The sequence below is a fragment of the Protopterus annectens genome, chromosome 16.part0 (genome assembly GCF_019279795.1).
Source record: "Protopterus annectens isolate FY-2018-M chromosome 16.part0, PAN1.0, whole genome shotgun sequence".
Classification (NCBI taxonomy): Eukaryota; Metazoa; Chordata; order Ceratodontiformes; family Protopteridae; genus Protopterus; species Protopterus annectens.
In genome coordinates, this window is record NC_056750.1 from 752,076,471 (window position 1) to 752,092,111 (window position 15,641).

The following is a 15,641-nucleotide window of genomic DNA, read 5'->3' on the forward strand; positions in this document are numbered from 1 at the left end:
TTTTCTATGCATTGTTCCTCTAGTAAGCTAGAATTTTTGGACATTATACGTAAAAGGGCATGCCTTCGTTGAAGGTTGAACGTCGAGCTGGCACCTCAGCGTTCGTCAAAATCTACTGCCAATCATTAGCGGACCGGAGTTCCGCTGTGGCGACCCCTAACCGGGAAAGGCCAAAAGACAACAACAACATTATTAAATATGAAGGGTTGGAGTTACAAACTTCAGTCTACAAAAAGGATGTGCAGAGAAATAAATATTTGCACAGAAAATGCATCCCCCACATGTTTATAAGGGAATAACTAAGGCCAAAGATTCCAAAGACAACCATAAGGCATTCTATAACTATGTCAAGAATCTAAATAGCAATGCTCAGATCTGCTCTGAGCTACAACAGAATGGCATTAAATATACTGATCCCAAGGATATTGCCAATATCCTGGCAGATCAATTCAATGCCAACTTCACCCCCCTCTCACCCCCTAAATGGCCCATCTCAATACCGGAAGATTGCCAAACTCCGGTAATAACGGCCACACATGTAAAGAACGCACTCTCCAAAGCTAAGAATATAGCATCCATGGGACCAGATGACATCCTGGGCTGTGTACTACATGAACTACAAAATGAAATGGCACCTCACCTAAGTGTCATGTTTAATCATACCCTCACCTCAGGCTTCATGCCCATTGAGTGGCGCACAGCTACAGTTATCCCACTCTACAAGGGGGGATCCACCTTGGATCCCAGGAACTACTGCCCCATCAGTCTGACGAGCCTGATCTGGAAGGCCATGGAACGTATTATCATGGAACTTATAAATAAAGACACTGGCAACCTTACAACACTGGACCCCACCCAGTTTGGGTTCGTGAAGGGCCGATCTTGTCTCCTGAACCTGATTGACTTCTTCGAATCAGTCTCCAGAGCCATGGACGACGGTAAGGCAGTCCACACAGCCTATCTGGACCTCTCCAAAGCCTTTGACACCATCCCGCACTCTGGAATCATAGATGAACATACTAAGCTGGGCATAAATCCCTACGTCACTCGATGGGTTGCCAACTGGCTTATTGACAGAACCCACACTGTAAAAGTAGCTGACTCCAAATCCAGCTCCTGACAAGCGACAAGTGGAGTACCTCAGGGTTCAGTCCTGGGACCTCTCTTGTTTGGCATCTACTTCTCTGAAGTACAGGCCAACACTAACGGACTCTGGCTAACAAAGTTTGCAGATGACTGCAAACTGGGAGCCATTATTGAATCCCCAAATTATGTCGATACTCTACAAAAGGGCCTTACAGAAACAGATGCTTGGTGCCTGAGCCATGGGCTCAAGCTCAATGCCAAGAAATGTATAGTTATCCCCTTTGGGAAAAAATATGTACCCATGAATTACCACATAAGTGGCAATACACTAAACACCGAAAGTGTTATAAGAGACTTAGGGACACAGGTGGACATTGGCCTCACCTTCAATAAAGTACAGTTTTGTACCTACCATAAATGTAGATGTTCGAGTGTTCACACTGCTGCAGTCATCACACTTGGGTTATCCTGCCGTCAGGTGGTCCCGCAGTCGGCCAGAGTTCCAAAGTCTTGGTCCGGCGTCGGTTGCTGTCACTTCTTCCCTGACGTCAGTGTGCCAGAGGTATATAAAACGCATCCGATGCCATTTTCTTCAGTTTTTCTTGCCCCAGATGTCAGGTGCCCTCAAGTAGGTAGGCAATACATATAAAATAAAAACAATGCCTTCAGTCACAAGCAAATACACCACAAAGGTTGTATAGGATAGAAAAGTATAGATAAGGCCAGCTAGTTCAGAGGGGATGGACGGAGGGTAACCTGGACTGCAGCAGTGTGAACACTTGAACATCTACATTTATGGTAGGTACAAAACTGTACTATGTTCATCGTGTTACACTGCTGCAGTCATCACACTTGGGTAGAATCCCAAAGCTAAGTTTGGGTGGCTGGTCTATAAAGAGTTAGGATTGGCTACGAGGCCCTGCAGAACTGCAGTGGCAAATCCTGCTCTGGATTTAGAGTAAAGAGGCAGGTGGTAATGCTTGGTAAAGGTGTGCACTGAACTCCAAGTTGCAGCCTCCAAAATTTCCTTGGTAGGTACTCCTCTGAGAAAGGCCGCTGAAGTGGCTGTAGCCCTGGTGGAATGTGGCCTAATGGTATTTGGGACTGATTTCCCATGCTGTGTGTAGCAGTAATGAATACAGTGTCCTATCCATTTGGCTATAGTCTGCTTTGAGATAGCCTTGCCCTGTGATCCTGCAGCATATGCTACAAACAGTTGCTCAGTTTTTCTGACAGCTTTTGTTTTGTCCAAGTAGAAGCATAGCTGCCTGTCTATGTCCAAAGAAGGCAGAAGTTTCTCCCCTTTACTCTGGGGGTTTGGATAAAAAGTTGGCAAATGGATGGTTTGGTTAAGAGCCACACTAGATACCACCTTTGGCATAAAAGTAGGGTTTGTCTTTAAAGAAACCCTGTCCTGATGAAAAATTATAAAAAGGTTCCACTGCCATTAATGCCTGTAGCTTTGAGACTCTTAGTAATGAAGTTATTGCCAGGAGCAGAACTGTTTTCCATGATAAAAATTTTAGATCGGCTGTATTGGCTGGCTCAAAAGGTGGCAGGGTCAGCTTTTCCAAAACAAATTTGAGGTCCCAGGTTAGTGTTGGTGCTCTCCGGAGCGGTCTTATGTTTTTAGCCCCTCTGAGATACTGCTTTAGCAAGGGATGAGAGAATAAAGGAGGATCCGTGTTATAATGTGCTGAAATGGCAGATGCGTGGATCTTAATTGATGAGAAGAATAGGCCTCTGTCCAGCATCTCAGTTAAGTATTGTAAAATCTGAGGAATGTTTGGAACAAGAGGGTCTTGGCTTTGAGCCTGGTTCCAGGTGCAGAATCTCTTCCATTTTTCTGAGTAAGCTTTCCTGGTGCTAGGCCTCCTGGCCTCCAAAATGACATCCATACCCGCTTTAGAGAGAGGTGTTGCCTGTTTGACTAATAAATTTGCCATACAGCCAGGTTTAGGGTTTTGAGCTGACCGTGCAGGATCTGATTGTTTTGTTGAGTCAGAAGGTGTGGAATTTGAGGCAAAATCCATGGTGGGCCTTGTGCTAGCTTCCTAAAGATAGGGTACCAGTGCTGACGTGACCAGTCTGGAGAAATCAGGATCATCTGTGGTTTCTCTTGTCTGGCTTTTAGGAGTACCTTTGAACGGAGAGGCAGAGGCGGGAAGGCATAAACTTTTAGGTTCTTCCAGCTGAACAAAAGAGAATCCACTTTCCATGCTTGTTTGTGATACGTCCTTGTGCAGAATTTTTGTAGTTGGCAATTCAGTGGGGAGGCAAAAAGATCTATGTCTGGGCATTCCCATTTTTGCCTTACCATGCTGAATATTTGTGGATTCAATTTCCATTCGTGAGGGTCCATGATATTTCTGCTTAGATCATCTGCCACAGTATTTTTCTTTCCTGGCAGGAATTGTGCTTGCAGATGAACTTGGTATGTTAGAGCTGTGTTCCACAAGGTCATGGCTTGCCTGCATAGGGGGTAAGAATGAGTGCCCCCTTGCTTGTTTATGTACCACATTACTGTGGTGTTGTCTGTCTTTAATAATAATTGTCCTGGATGCAGAAGGTCCTTGAAAGCTGTTAGGGCATTTTGCACAGCCAACATCTCTTTTTGATTGATGTGAAGATGCATCTGGTCTGTGGTCCACTTGCCCTGAATGCATTTTCCTGCCATGTGTGCTCCCCAGGCGTAATCCGAAGCATCTGCTGTTAGAGTCTGCCTGGCTGTGGGTAGGGTGAAAGGCTGACCATTGTTTAGGTGACATGCCTGTGCCCACCATCGAAACTCCTGTTGTAGGCAGGGAATCAGTGGTATTACTGCTTCTAAACTGTGAGAGTGCTGAGTCCAAACACTTTTTAGGTACCATTGTAGTTTCCTCATATGCATTCTGGCATATGGTATTTAGAATGCAGGATGCCATGAATCCCAGGGCCTGCAGAATTTTTCTTGCAGGGAGATGGGACTTTTTTTCCAGTACTTGAAAATATTGAGTTAGTTGAACCTGCTTGTCTGGCGTGAGGTAAGCCATCTGGGCCGTTGTATTTAAGTTGGCACCCAGGAATATAATCTGTTGTGAGGGTACTAGTTTTGACTTCTTTTCGTTTACTGTGTACCCTAGAGAAGTTAGCAACCTTTTTACAAACGCCAGATGCTGTAGAAGAATGTCCTTTGTCTCTGCTTGAATGAGGCAGGCGTCCAGGTATGGATATATTTGAATTTCTTTTTGTCTGCAAAATGCAATTACTGGTGCCAGGCACTTTATGAAGACCCTGGGCGCAGTAGATAAGCCAAAGGGCAGTGCAGAGAATTGGTAGTGCATTGTACCAGCTTTGAATCTGAGGTATCTTCTGCAATTTTGTCTGACATGGACATGCAGGTATGCCTCTTTGAGGTCCAGAGTAACAAGCCAAGCGTTCTTGCCCAGCATGGGTAGAAGCTGCTGTAATGTCAACATTTTGAATTTAGGAATATCCAGGTAAGTATTTAGAATTTAAAGGTCTAATATGGGCATCCAGGCCTTGTCCTTTCTGGGGACCAGGAAGAGTCTTGAGTAAAATCCTTGTCCTTGTTCCTGCTGTGGTACTTTTTGAATAGCTCTCATGTCCATGAGGGGTGAAATTTGTTTCTGTGCCTCTGCCCATTGATTTTGTGGCAGGTCTGGCATTCTTTTTAGGCTTGGTAAAGTATGAAAGTGGAACCTGTAACCTTGAGACACAATATTTAGAACCCATTTGTCTTGGGTGATTGTTTTCCAGTTTTGAGAAAAAAGTACTAGTTTTCCCCCCAAGGGGGCTTCCAAAAGGGAAGTGCTTGGCGTACGAAGGGGAAAGTCATTGTGACGGTTTCCTGTAAGGTTGAGACTTGTCCTCACCTCCTTTTGGGGTTGAGGTGCCCCACTGTCGTTGTCTGTTTGAGCCTTGGGGTTGAGATCTGCCTCTTGGGCGTCTGTATCTGCCTCTCTGTGGTCTGTCTGACACTGGAAAGGACCAATTTTTTGTAGGCCAATTTCTGCTAAATCGAGGTGGCTGTACCTATAAGAAATCCTTGACTGTTTTGCATAGATTTAGCTTTATCCTCCATTTTCTTTAACACTTCTTCTGCCTTAACACCAAACAAGGTATCATGCTAAAGGAGCATCCAATAATTTTGCCTTAACATGATCAGGTAAACTCTGTTCTTTTAACCAGGCATGCCTTTGAATCACTGAACCTGTAACTGCGGCTCTACAAGAGGCCTCTAGAGAATCAAAACCACATTGCAGAGTATGTTTTACCACCTGTTCAACTGCATGCAATAATTCCTGCATTTCTTTACAATCATGAGCTTCTGAGCTTGCAAGCATTTTCTGTTTTAATTGAGCCATTAAATATTGTTGGTACTTAAGCATGTGAAACTGGCAATTTAAAGCTCTTACTGCTAAAGTTGCAGATGTGTATACTTTCTTCCCCCATCTATCCAAAGCTCTGGAATCTCTGTCAGAGGGTACTGGATTTTTTGCAATCGAAGCCTTAACCCCTTTTGGACCCTGGGAAATAGTTTCTGGATTAGCAGAAGGGTTTTTATAAAGAAACTTGTGAGAGTCAGGGACTCTGTAGTACCTATCTGGCTTGGCTGGTGCAGGGGGCAAGGAATCAGGAGATAAGCTGGATTCAGAGAACACATCATTCACAGCATCTAGCACAGACGGAATAGCTAGGGGCCTGTGCTGAGGCAATAGAAGGAAATCTCTGAGCCTTTTCTTAGATTCTGAGTAATCCTGACTTTCCCAGTGGAAATGCTCCCTCATGGTATGTAAAGTTTCCCCAAAAGAATAATCCTCAGGAGGAGAGGCTGAAGGGATAGATTCTTCAGCATCAGAGTCCTCATAGGGGGGTAGAGAGTACCCCTGGTCTAAAGAGGAATCAGAGGAAATGGAAACCTGATCAGAAGAATCATAGTCTGTATCCTGCCTAGGCCTTTTCTCAGGAGGGGGATGGGAACCCCTGATTAAAGTAATGAGGTCTTCGGCCATTTTAAGCATCTGGTTCTTAGGCATGGAGGCTTGTCCAGGAGAATGCTGTACTTGTTTCTTTGTCTTTAGTGGTACTTTTGTCTTGGCTGTAGTTTTAATAGTAAGTTGTGAAGGTCTGAAAATACCCTCAGAAGCCGATGCCTGCTCAGCAGCTCCGGACCCATCTGAGGGATTAGTTTCCATAGGCCCAATACCTTGAGTTTCCTAAAGGCCTAGTTGTCTCCACGTGGGAGTCGGAGGTGGCCGGTGGCTCTGAGGTAGCGGGTGTCAGACGCTGCGAAAGTGCCTCACTGAGAACCGGCGACTGGCCTAGAAGAGGCTTCGTCGTCAGTTTTGGACCTCGGATGTCTGTCTTTATCCTTATCCTTTCGGTTTTTCGGTATTGCGGTCGTCGGTTGATCCGACGGCATTTTATAATTGAACCTTCGGCCAAAGTAGTGCAATGCAAATTCAAAACGTCTTTTAGTAGTATGTTTGTTAAATCTAGCACAAAACCGACAACTAGTGACGTCGTGATCAGGGCCTAGGCATGGAATACAGTAAGGGTGGAAGCCCTTATGAGGTATTTGCTTTCCACAAGAAATACAATTATTAACTTTTTCTGACATCGGTCTGAGGCAAGAAAAAAGTTTCCCCAATGGGGTACTTAACTTTATTGAAGACTTCGGATCTGAAATTCGACTTCGAAAATTTCAGGAATCGGCCGACCAGCATTTGCGAACTGCTTCTGCTTCGGGCACCACGTGGCAAGAAAGACTGAAGAAAATGGCGTTGGATGCATCTTATATACCCCTGGCGCACTGACGTCAGGGAAGAAGCGACAGCAACCGACGCCGGACCAAGACTTTGGAACTCTGGCCGACTGCGGGACCGCCTGATGCCAGGATAACCCAAGTGTGATGACTGCAGCAGTGTAACACGATGAACATTCACACTGCCACAACAGTCAGGAAATCCTTCTATGTGACTAAGGGCTTTTCATCCAGAAAAAATGAGGTCATTGTCCCACTGTACTCAACCCTCATTACACCCATTATAGAATACAACGCCCCATTTGGTATGTACCACTCAAGACATCTGCAACAACTGGAAAGGCAGCACAAATATCCCACTAAAAGAATCACAGGCCTAAAGCAGATGCCCTATGCTGACCACCTTAAAAAACTCCAGCTATACTCTGTCGCATATCGTCTACTCCAAGGCGATGTCTGCTTAACATACAAGGCCATGTCAAACCCAGAGCTGTTGGACATGCTACGCTTAAAGAAATCCCAATCCCTCAGAGCCACACGCTCCAGGGATCTAAAACTTGTGATCACAATAAACAAAACATGCTGGAGGGATAGGTTCCTGACCGAGAGACTCCCCAGACTCTGGAATAGACTGCCCATACATGTCAAGCAGAGCACCTCTTTGGTCCTCTTCAAAAAGAACCTTGATGACTGGATGGGAGAAAGGAAATTCACCCCAGGGATCACGTCAGTCGCCCTGCTAGACAGGGGTCCAGGGAAGTAAATAGTGCGGGAAGAAATAGCCAGGGAATTGTTATGGCTAGGCTTGTATAGGCCCTAGGGCCGATAGCCTAGTACCAACCTATGAACAAGTTATGCGCATCAGCAAACTTAACATTAATGATATAGAATGTGTAAGACAAATAGATAAAACCCTACAGTTATTCACTGACAGGGGTTATGAAACGGACATGTTAGTTGACGTCAAGAATGATGTACTTAGAAGTATGGGTTCAACAACCAAACCATATTTTAATAATACACCTAGTGAAAGTACCAGGGTTAAAGATTTGAATCAGCAGGATACTGTCAGCTATATTACTACATAATAACAAAATACTGTCTGAAAATTGGGGTATACTTAGCTCTTTACCTGATTTGTGTAAGATTATTAATGAAAAACTGTCTTTCACTTATCGGAATTGTTCCAATCTTAAAAACATGTTATGTTACAAGGATATGAAAGAGAATACAGCTAGGAATAGAACAAAACAGGACACAAATATGGGCTTTAATTGCTGCTGCTACACTTTTATAGAAAGAAATAATGTTTTTGTACATCCTACAACAGGTGCTATTTCTACTTTTAGATGTTATGCAACATGCAATAGCTGTAATATTATATATCTTGCTACATGTTGAAATGCTCAAGTTTTTATGTAGGCAAATCAACACGTCATTTAATGGATAGGATTACTGAACATAATTCTGACATTAGGCGGGGAATTATGAGTAATTCTCTTGCAAAATATATATCTGAGAGTACAACACATAGTTTTAAGTTTAGGGTCATTGACCTGCTAGTAAAATCAATGAGAAGGGGGTGACATGAACACCAAATTAGAAAATATGGAACTTAACTGGATTTTACGATTGAGCGGACTATTTACCTGGTATAAATCAAGCTGTTTCTATTAAACCTGTAGTTAAGGCAAAACAAGCTATTTTATACTGTTTGTATATTTTAGGATGATTTGCTTTATAATTATTTTTCAAAAATTTTTTGTTTACATCATGTTTTTTATATATATATGACTTGTGTATTATTTTGATTATGTCTTTAAATCATTAATTAATATAATGTTTTATTGGCTGTCTAATTAACTTTTGCTGCTTAAAAGGTGACTTTTTACTTTGATATCAGCACTGAGGAAGGGTAATTTGTACCTGAAAGCTTTGCGAGTTTTGAATGTGTCTCGAATATTGGTTGAATATTAAAACGTCTTTAGGTTAGCATCAGTGGTTTGTTCTGGTTTTACTTTATGTACTTTTACCACTGAGCTTTTACTTTGACTGTTTGTTAGGTTACTAGATTTACATTAGAAATAAGCCTCATGGACGAGGTGGATATCAATTACAGGGTAGTCAACTGAGAAGTGACTGAATTTTTCACCTCTCCAAAAACGATTCCTTCAAAGGTCTCTGATAGTTCCTTAATCAAATCCCTCTGTAGTATGGGGAACTGTGCCAAATAGGTGAGAGAACCTAAGGCAAAGGTCACTGAAGCACAGACATGCTTCCCAAATATGTCCATCACCTGTGACTCCTTGTTGGGGATGAACAGAGGAACTCTCCTCTTCAAGTTCCTTTTTAATGGCTGCTGTCATGACCATGGCATCAACAGGAGAACCTTTGGACCAGAACTGTATCGTCTGGCAGGGGACATAATTTTGTCGGGCTTCTTGGGAATGGACTCACTGCTGTCAGGTTCCTTTCATGCCCACCAACAGACCAAGTTAATGAGCTTGTCAGTTGGTGGAGTCACCAAGGAGGTAGATGGGCTGGTACCAAACTTCTCCAGTAGTACAGATTCCTCTGACAAAGGGTTGCTGGACTTCCAGCCACCTTTCTGTTTCAGGATTTTGAGGATGTCTCCAAATGAGACATCATGAGGAGGTGACCATAGGAACCCTTCACCTTCCTCAAAATCTGTATCCTCAGTGATAGATTCAGGGAAATCTAAATGCTTCCTCTTGCATGTCCATTTCTTAGAGACCTATCAGAAGAGATTGAAATGCCCAGATGGGAGTCCTGGGGTTTTCATACCAGCTGTCCCTGAGGAGAAGTTAGTTGACACTTTTGGCACAGAGGTGGGATCGATGTAGATACAGGACCCAAGGAGATAGGCACCGTCTGAGTCATGGTTTCAGACAGAGCTCTCTCCAAAAGTCCTAAAGGCAGACCTTCCTGGGGATGGATAAGAACCTGGATCCAAGAAAAGGGCTTTTTGATCCCTGGTCCTTCCCTGCTCTGAGGAACGCTCCCCCCGAGGCAGAAGTCTGAGCCAAACTTACCATTGCCAAGGCTCTGGAGTGCAAAGACTCTCAGAGTCGATTGAAACACCTTGGATCCATCAGGGCAGAATCGGCTCCAAGAGTTCTCTGGATCCAACTGCACTGAAGACCTCAGAGCAAACCTCAGATCTGAGGATACAACGATCCTTGGATCTGCATTAGATGGGCCTGGACAACTCAGATCCAGGGGCTCTCAGACCATGAAAGGAGTCAGAGGAGGAAAAGTTAGAGGTGGCTTTGTGGATGTACATGCTTTCTGACCTGATGGGGTAGGAGATGAGGTAAAAACTGCCTGGCTGTGTGCTGAGAGGATCTCTCTCACTACCCTGTCCAAATCCTCTACAGTAAGGATTCTAGAAGAGCAAGAGGACTGCACTGATGGCATTTCTGGTCTGTACAAGAAGATGGTACTCTTGATGGGACTGGGTCCACAGACAGGGAATACCTTGTTCTAGGCAAAAAAGTAGCATCTAAAATTTTAATCTGATCCAAGGAATCCTTAACCTTTGGAGATTTCAAATCCAAACAAACATTCGGATCCAATAGTAGATTTTTAGTCTTTCTCTGATCCGAAGAAGAAGTTGGATCCAAGAGTTTTGCCTTCTTCTTCTTCTTCTTTAATGGATCCAGAGAAACTGTTGGAATAAAAGAAGGTCTTTTTAAAGATTTCTCAGAGGTCTTGGAGGAAGCTGTTGAAGAGTGAAGAGAAGTGTGAGGTACTTTTTTAGATATGTCTCCAGAAATGGCTTCACCAAAAGAGGAGGGCAACAGCCCCTTCGAAATCAGTTTGTTTTTGTGTTCTACCAACACCCTCAAGTTAAACATGACAAATAGCACAACTCTCCTGTAGCTGAAGTGGGCCAAGGCAATACACACAAAGAGTGCAAGTCAGAAAGGGGAATTTTCTGACCACACTTCCCGCATTTATTTAAATCCACCAGGGTTTTCTCCTTTTCAGCCATAGCAACTATAACAAAACAGAAAAAATAATGATTAACACCTAACAATGAATCTACAAGTAGATGGATAGAAAAGATTTTTTTTTTTTTTTGGAAGAAAGGAAGAAAATGGAAAAAAGGGGAATCAAACTATCTACAAAGGTAGTAGAAGAAACTATGCCAACGTAGAAGGGACAGGGAGAGGGATAGTGATACTAATGATTGTATAAAACGTACACTGGTACTTAAGAAGAAAAAGGGTGACAGGAAATATAACATTTACAAATACTACAGCAAGAATAACAAAAAATAAGCACTTATTCAGATGAGTTGCTCAAGAGACAAATCACCACATCTTTAACATAACAGAGGCAAACGAGATTTGAGGTAATGGGGGCTGGTGCATTATGGGTAAAGGAGAGGCTCAAGAGTTCAAAGTTGCCACGAGCTTTTGCAGTGGCTGAGTCAGATCCAACATCTCGGATCTGAACCCATTAGTGGAGGACAGAATGAAAACTGACAACATCAGATCAGGCAAGTTGTAAAAAAGCAACTTCTTCTCCATTAACACACAGGAAAAAGCACTTTAAAAATTTGGCCAGCCCCAAAAATAAAGCAACAAAACTTTTACCACGGAAAAATAATTGAAAGTTAGTTTTAACAACTTTTTACCACTAAAGTAAAAAAGTAATGTTCCTGCTTAAAATTGTATAAAATTGACTGTCATTAAAACACTCCTGATTTTTTTAATAACTTTTACAGAAAAACAATGCCTTCTCTAATAAAAAGTTAGGTGGAAGTTTTTGTTTCCCCCAAAGGAAACTTATCTGCTCAGCAATGAAACAGCATTAGCCAACCATTGAGCCTTGAAAGTCTGTACAGGAGAGCTCTCTTTGCAGGCAGAAAGGTTCAGAAGGGGCTTATGACCAAACTTAAGCTTAACTCAACTCACTTAGGGGTGACAAACAGTTTAGGTGTGTGAAAGGTGCTCTAAAAGCTTTGGAAGTTGGATGGTTGTTGTATCGTTATATTACCTATACAGCTAACACTACTACAGTAGTGACCAAATGAAGGACAATATGGGGTTGGAGGACAGTTACATGAACAATCACACAGCAACAATTACAAGGATATAACTGAAATCTTTTAAAGCAGGTTTTCCCAAAAACTATTACAAAATTAATAAAACTTTTTTCTCCATATATGGGGCAAATACCATATGGCACTTGCTCCACCACACATCCACTAGTCAGTCATACATACTTCAAGGTCATACAGTTTTTTAGACCAAGAAATGCTTGAATTCTCCAAATAATGTTCACCCTAACTTGTTTCAAAATTCTTGTCTGACCCTATATGAGTCATTTTTTTCTCTTCACTCATAAGTCCTGTCCTCAAAAAACAAACAAAAAAACAACGTACATATATATCTACATCATCTATATATGTATATAGACAGATATACAGAAAAACTCTAGACAATTAAGCATTCATAATGTCAGATGTGTTGAATACTGGCAGCCGCAGAAGTGATCAAAACTCATTTGATCGCTTCTGCTGGTGTCAAGTCCATACAGGATTGTGCACAATGGGGATCAGGGAATTTTCCAGTTCCTCACTGTAGAGTGATCTCGGAGTTGGCATATAAAATTAGTAGGGGGTGTGGGTGTGCAGAGAGGCTTGCCCCCTTGCAAAAAGCATAAGTGTTGTGTTTTTTCACTGCTTTGGCTTTTGATCTTTTTGGATCAATTGTTAGCCATTTGTGATTGGTGTACTTCGATGTTTAGAAGTACAGCTACCTATCTATCTATAAACTATATGCTATTTGTTCCTGTAAAGTCATGGAATTAAACGACATGTAATTGGTCAGCACACAGCTCAGCAAATAAAATATGCACCTGTATTTGTACTTTGCAATGAAGTGTAGCTATGCTTTACATTATTCTGTATGCAGCCAAAATGACATGGATGCAAGAAATACAAATACAAGAGTGAGCTCTTTATTTACAAATCTCCTGAAACTACCACACAAATATGATTTCTATTTTTCAACTAAAATGTCATGGTTTATGATACCTTGCATTATTCAGTTACATTATCCAGAAAAAAGGCAGATCCCCTAATCCCCTTATCTTCTTTTATGCAGCATTCACCAGTATATAAATTTCGCTAGTTTAATTCTCTCTAACTTCTGAATGTATTGGTCTAAAAAAATGATCATCTATTTGTAAACCCTTAAAACCAAGAAACATTACTAGCACTACATCTCATTATGTTAAAAATCATAATTAGATTGGTGGGAAATTTTATTAACCACAACTGAGGAAACCATTACATGCCTGCAGACTAAAACCTGCTATACAGGTATCAGCCTGCTTATAATACTATACACTGACTAAATTTTGAGGTCATTAAGGAGAAGTTCATTAATACTGGACAAATTTGTTTGCTTATTTATTTATGTGCGTATATTTTCAGAGCAGCTATTATTCCCATAAAATGTAATTCTTGTGTTTACTATACACCATTAATGGTGTGCTAAATAAACTTGATTTATGAGGAACTTGACCTCACATTAGAATATTTTCATAAGTACATTGTATTTCTTTAATTCTGCATGAATACAGGAGTTCAGAATCTCTTTTTCCTTATTACAGTACAAATACTCATGACAGCCAAAGCCATGACTTAAACAGACCAGCTTAATTTTACCATTCCATGCAAAAATAAACAGCGATATGTATAAAACTGTGAAGCAGATATAAGCAAAATATGCATACCAACTACAATAACTGGGCCAACTTTTAATTACTGAAAATATAAATAGGTTTATTATGGAATAAGAAAGAACAAAATAGCTGTAAACTCTTCTGAACCATCTAAAATAATAACAGCAGTGGAATATTCACAGAAACACATTTTCTCAATAAAATATTTTAGTTCAGCCTCTGTTCAAACCATGCTTTTCTGTCATGCTGTCAATAAACATTGTCAGTAGTTCAGCTGCAGTTTATCCTGCAAAAAGAAAACTTTATACATTTGTCACTTTTACCTGTTTGGTGATTTGGGGTCAAAACATGTCTTAGTCACATCAGTAATCTGTGCATTGCAGCAATCTCCACCATCAAAGTTGTACCTCTCATTATTGTTCTCCATGTCACATACACCGTTGGCGACTCCTTTATTATAAAACATTACTCTTCGTACCCTAAGACAGTCACCACCATCATATCCTGTTAGAGTATGGTTGCACTCAATATCACAACGATCATCTCCAATTTTGCTGATGTCACAGTTAACCAAGACAAGGCGATTCCTCAAGGAAGAGTTGCTGATACCCACAACTGTAAGTTCCCAGGATATGTTATACCTTCTGAAAGCATTTACAAGTTCCTCATGCTGAAACGTGATCTGTTTATCTGTGACCATTGGGTGCTGATGATTATCATCATATATATTTACAACCCTATAACGCACTACTTTCATATGGCGAAAAGATGACATATTATTGTAGTTTGTGATGACATTGACATTGTCACAGATTGTCTGGCCACATGGAGGAGGCTGCAGACCCGTGTCTAATAGCCAGCCATTGTGAAAACTAACTTCAGTTTGAGGATATTTTCCATCCTTTGTAGGTAACCAATATTGTATTATATTACTGAAATTGTCTTTTAATACCAGTTGAGGTAGAAGAGTTGTTTCCCCAATGACAAATTGTTTCATATCATGTAAAATTTGTTTTGCTGTTCGCGCTTCCTTCCATAAAATGAAGCGCTCCAGATAACCACGGTAATTCTGTCCTGCAGTATTTCCTCCAATCATAAGGATTTTGCACTTCCTAGTTAAGGAAGTGAACAGGTCTCCAACTTGTTCATCACTTACTGCCACCTGGGCGCCATTGATATAAAGCTTCATTTTCCGTAAATTGTATGTTATTGCCACATGTGTCCATTGGTTAGAGAGGTATGACTGGTGAGAGAAGATAGTTGTATTTTTGTGAGCTCTTTCAGTTCTTAGGGAAAAGAAGAAGTGAGGCTCTCTGGTACCCTTATCACGCACTGCATTAATCCCAAGCACCCATCCAGAGTCGGCTGCTGTATAAGTACATTTGTTATAAAGACCTGCATTCAGAAAACATGAAACTGTTTAAATATGTAGCAGAAAGGTTCTATTTACAGCTTTTAAATACTGTATTCAGAAATAATGTAGCAATGCAGCAGAAAATAAACAAAACACATATTTACAGCTGAAAATGCATTCCCAAACATGTGTACTTTGGTATTTGTATTTCTGAACTAGTAAATCACATGCTTTCCTATAACACTGATATGATCCTTTCTTAGCTTTTTCTCAGGGTACAGCTTAAGAGAACAGAGGTCATGATTAAGAGTTTAACTATGCATGTTCTTAATATTAGGACATTATATCCACTTGTTATTCTATCTTAATTAAATTGAGTTGTGTGCAACAATTTATTTTAATCGGGGATGAAGGTAACAGTTTGTATCAAAAGCATTTCCTGCACCCCAATTCCAGTTCCTTTGACTGCATCTAAGTAATATACAATAGAGTGGGATTTAGATAGCCTTCAAATGCATGAGTAGGGCACTTGATCTGTTCTCAAGAGATTTCATAAAGGCTACATGCATGTTTTCTTAGCCATGGTGAGATTTCCAAGTAAAGTGTTAGAATAAGAAAGATGGTATGTCCTACTTAGGTTTCCTAACTGCTGTATCTTATTCCTAGATTATAATGGCTCATAGAATGGTCATCTGCTAACAATCAGTCATTAAC

The 15,641-nt window shown here is 41.2% G+C and overlaps 1 protein-coding gene across 1 annotated transcript in view; it reads right to left on the reverse strand.

Moving 5' to 3' along the window:
- Nucleotides 1-15,641, reverse strand: part of PAPPA (pappalysin 1) — a 3,990,201-nt gene that overhangs the window by 3,612,392 nt on the left and 362,168 nt on the right. The window contains exon 2 of the mRNA XM_044058178.1: nucleotides 13,897-14,968. Within this exon, the coding sequence (XP_043914113.1) occupies nucleotides 13,897-14,968 (1,072 nt within the window). The remainder of the gene's footprint in view (nucleotides 1-13,896; nucleotides 14,969-15,641) is intronic.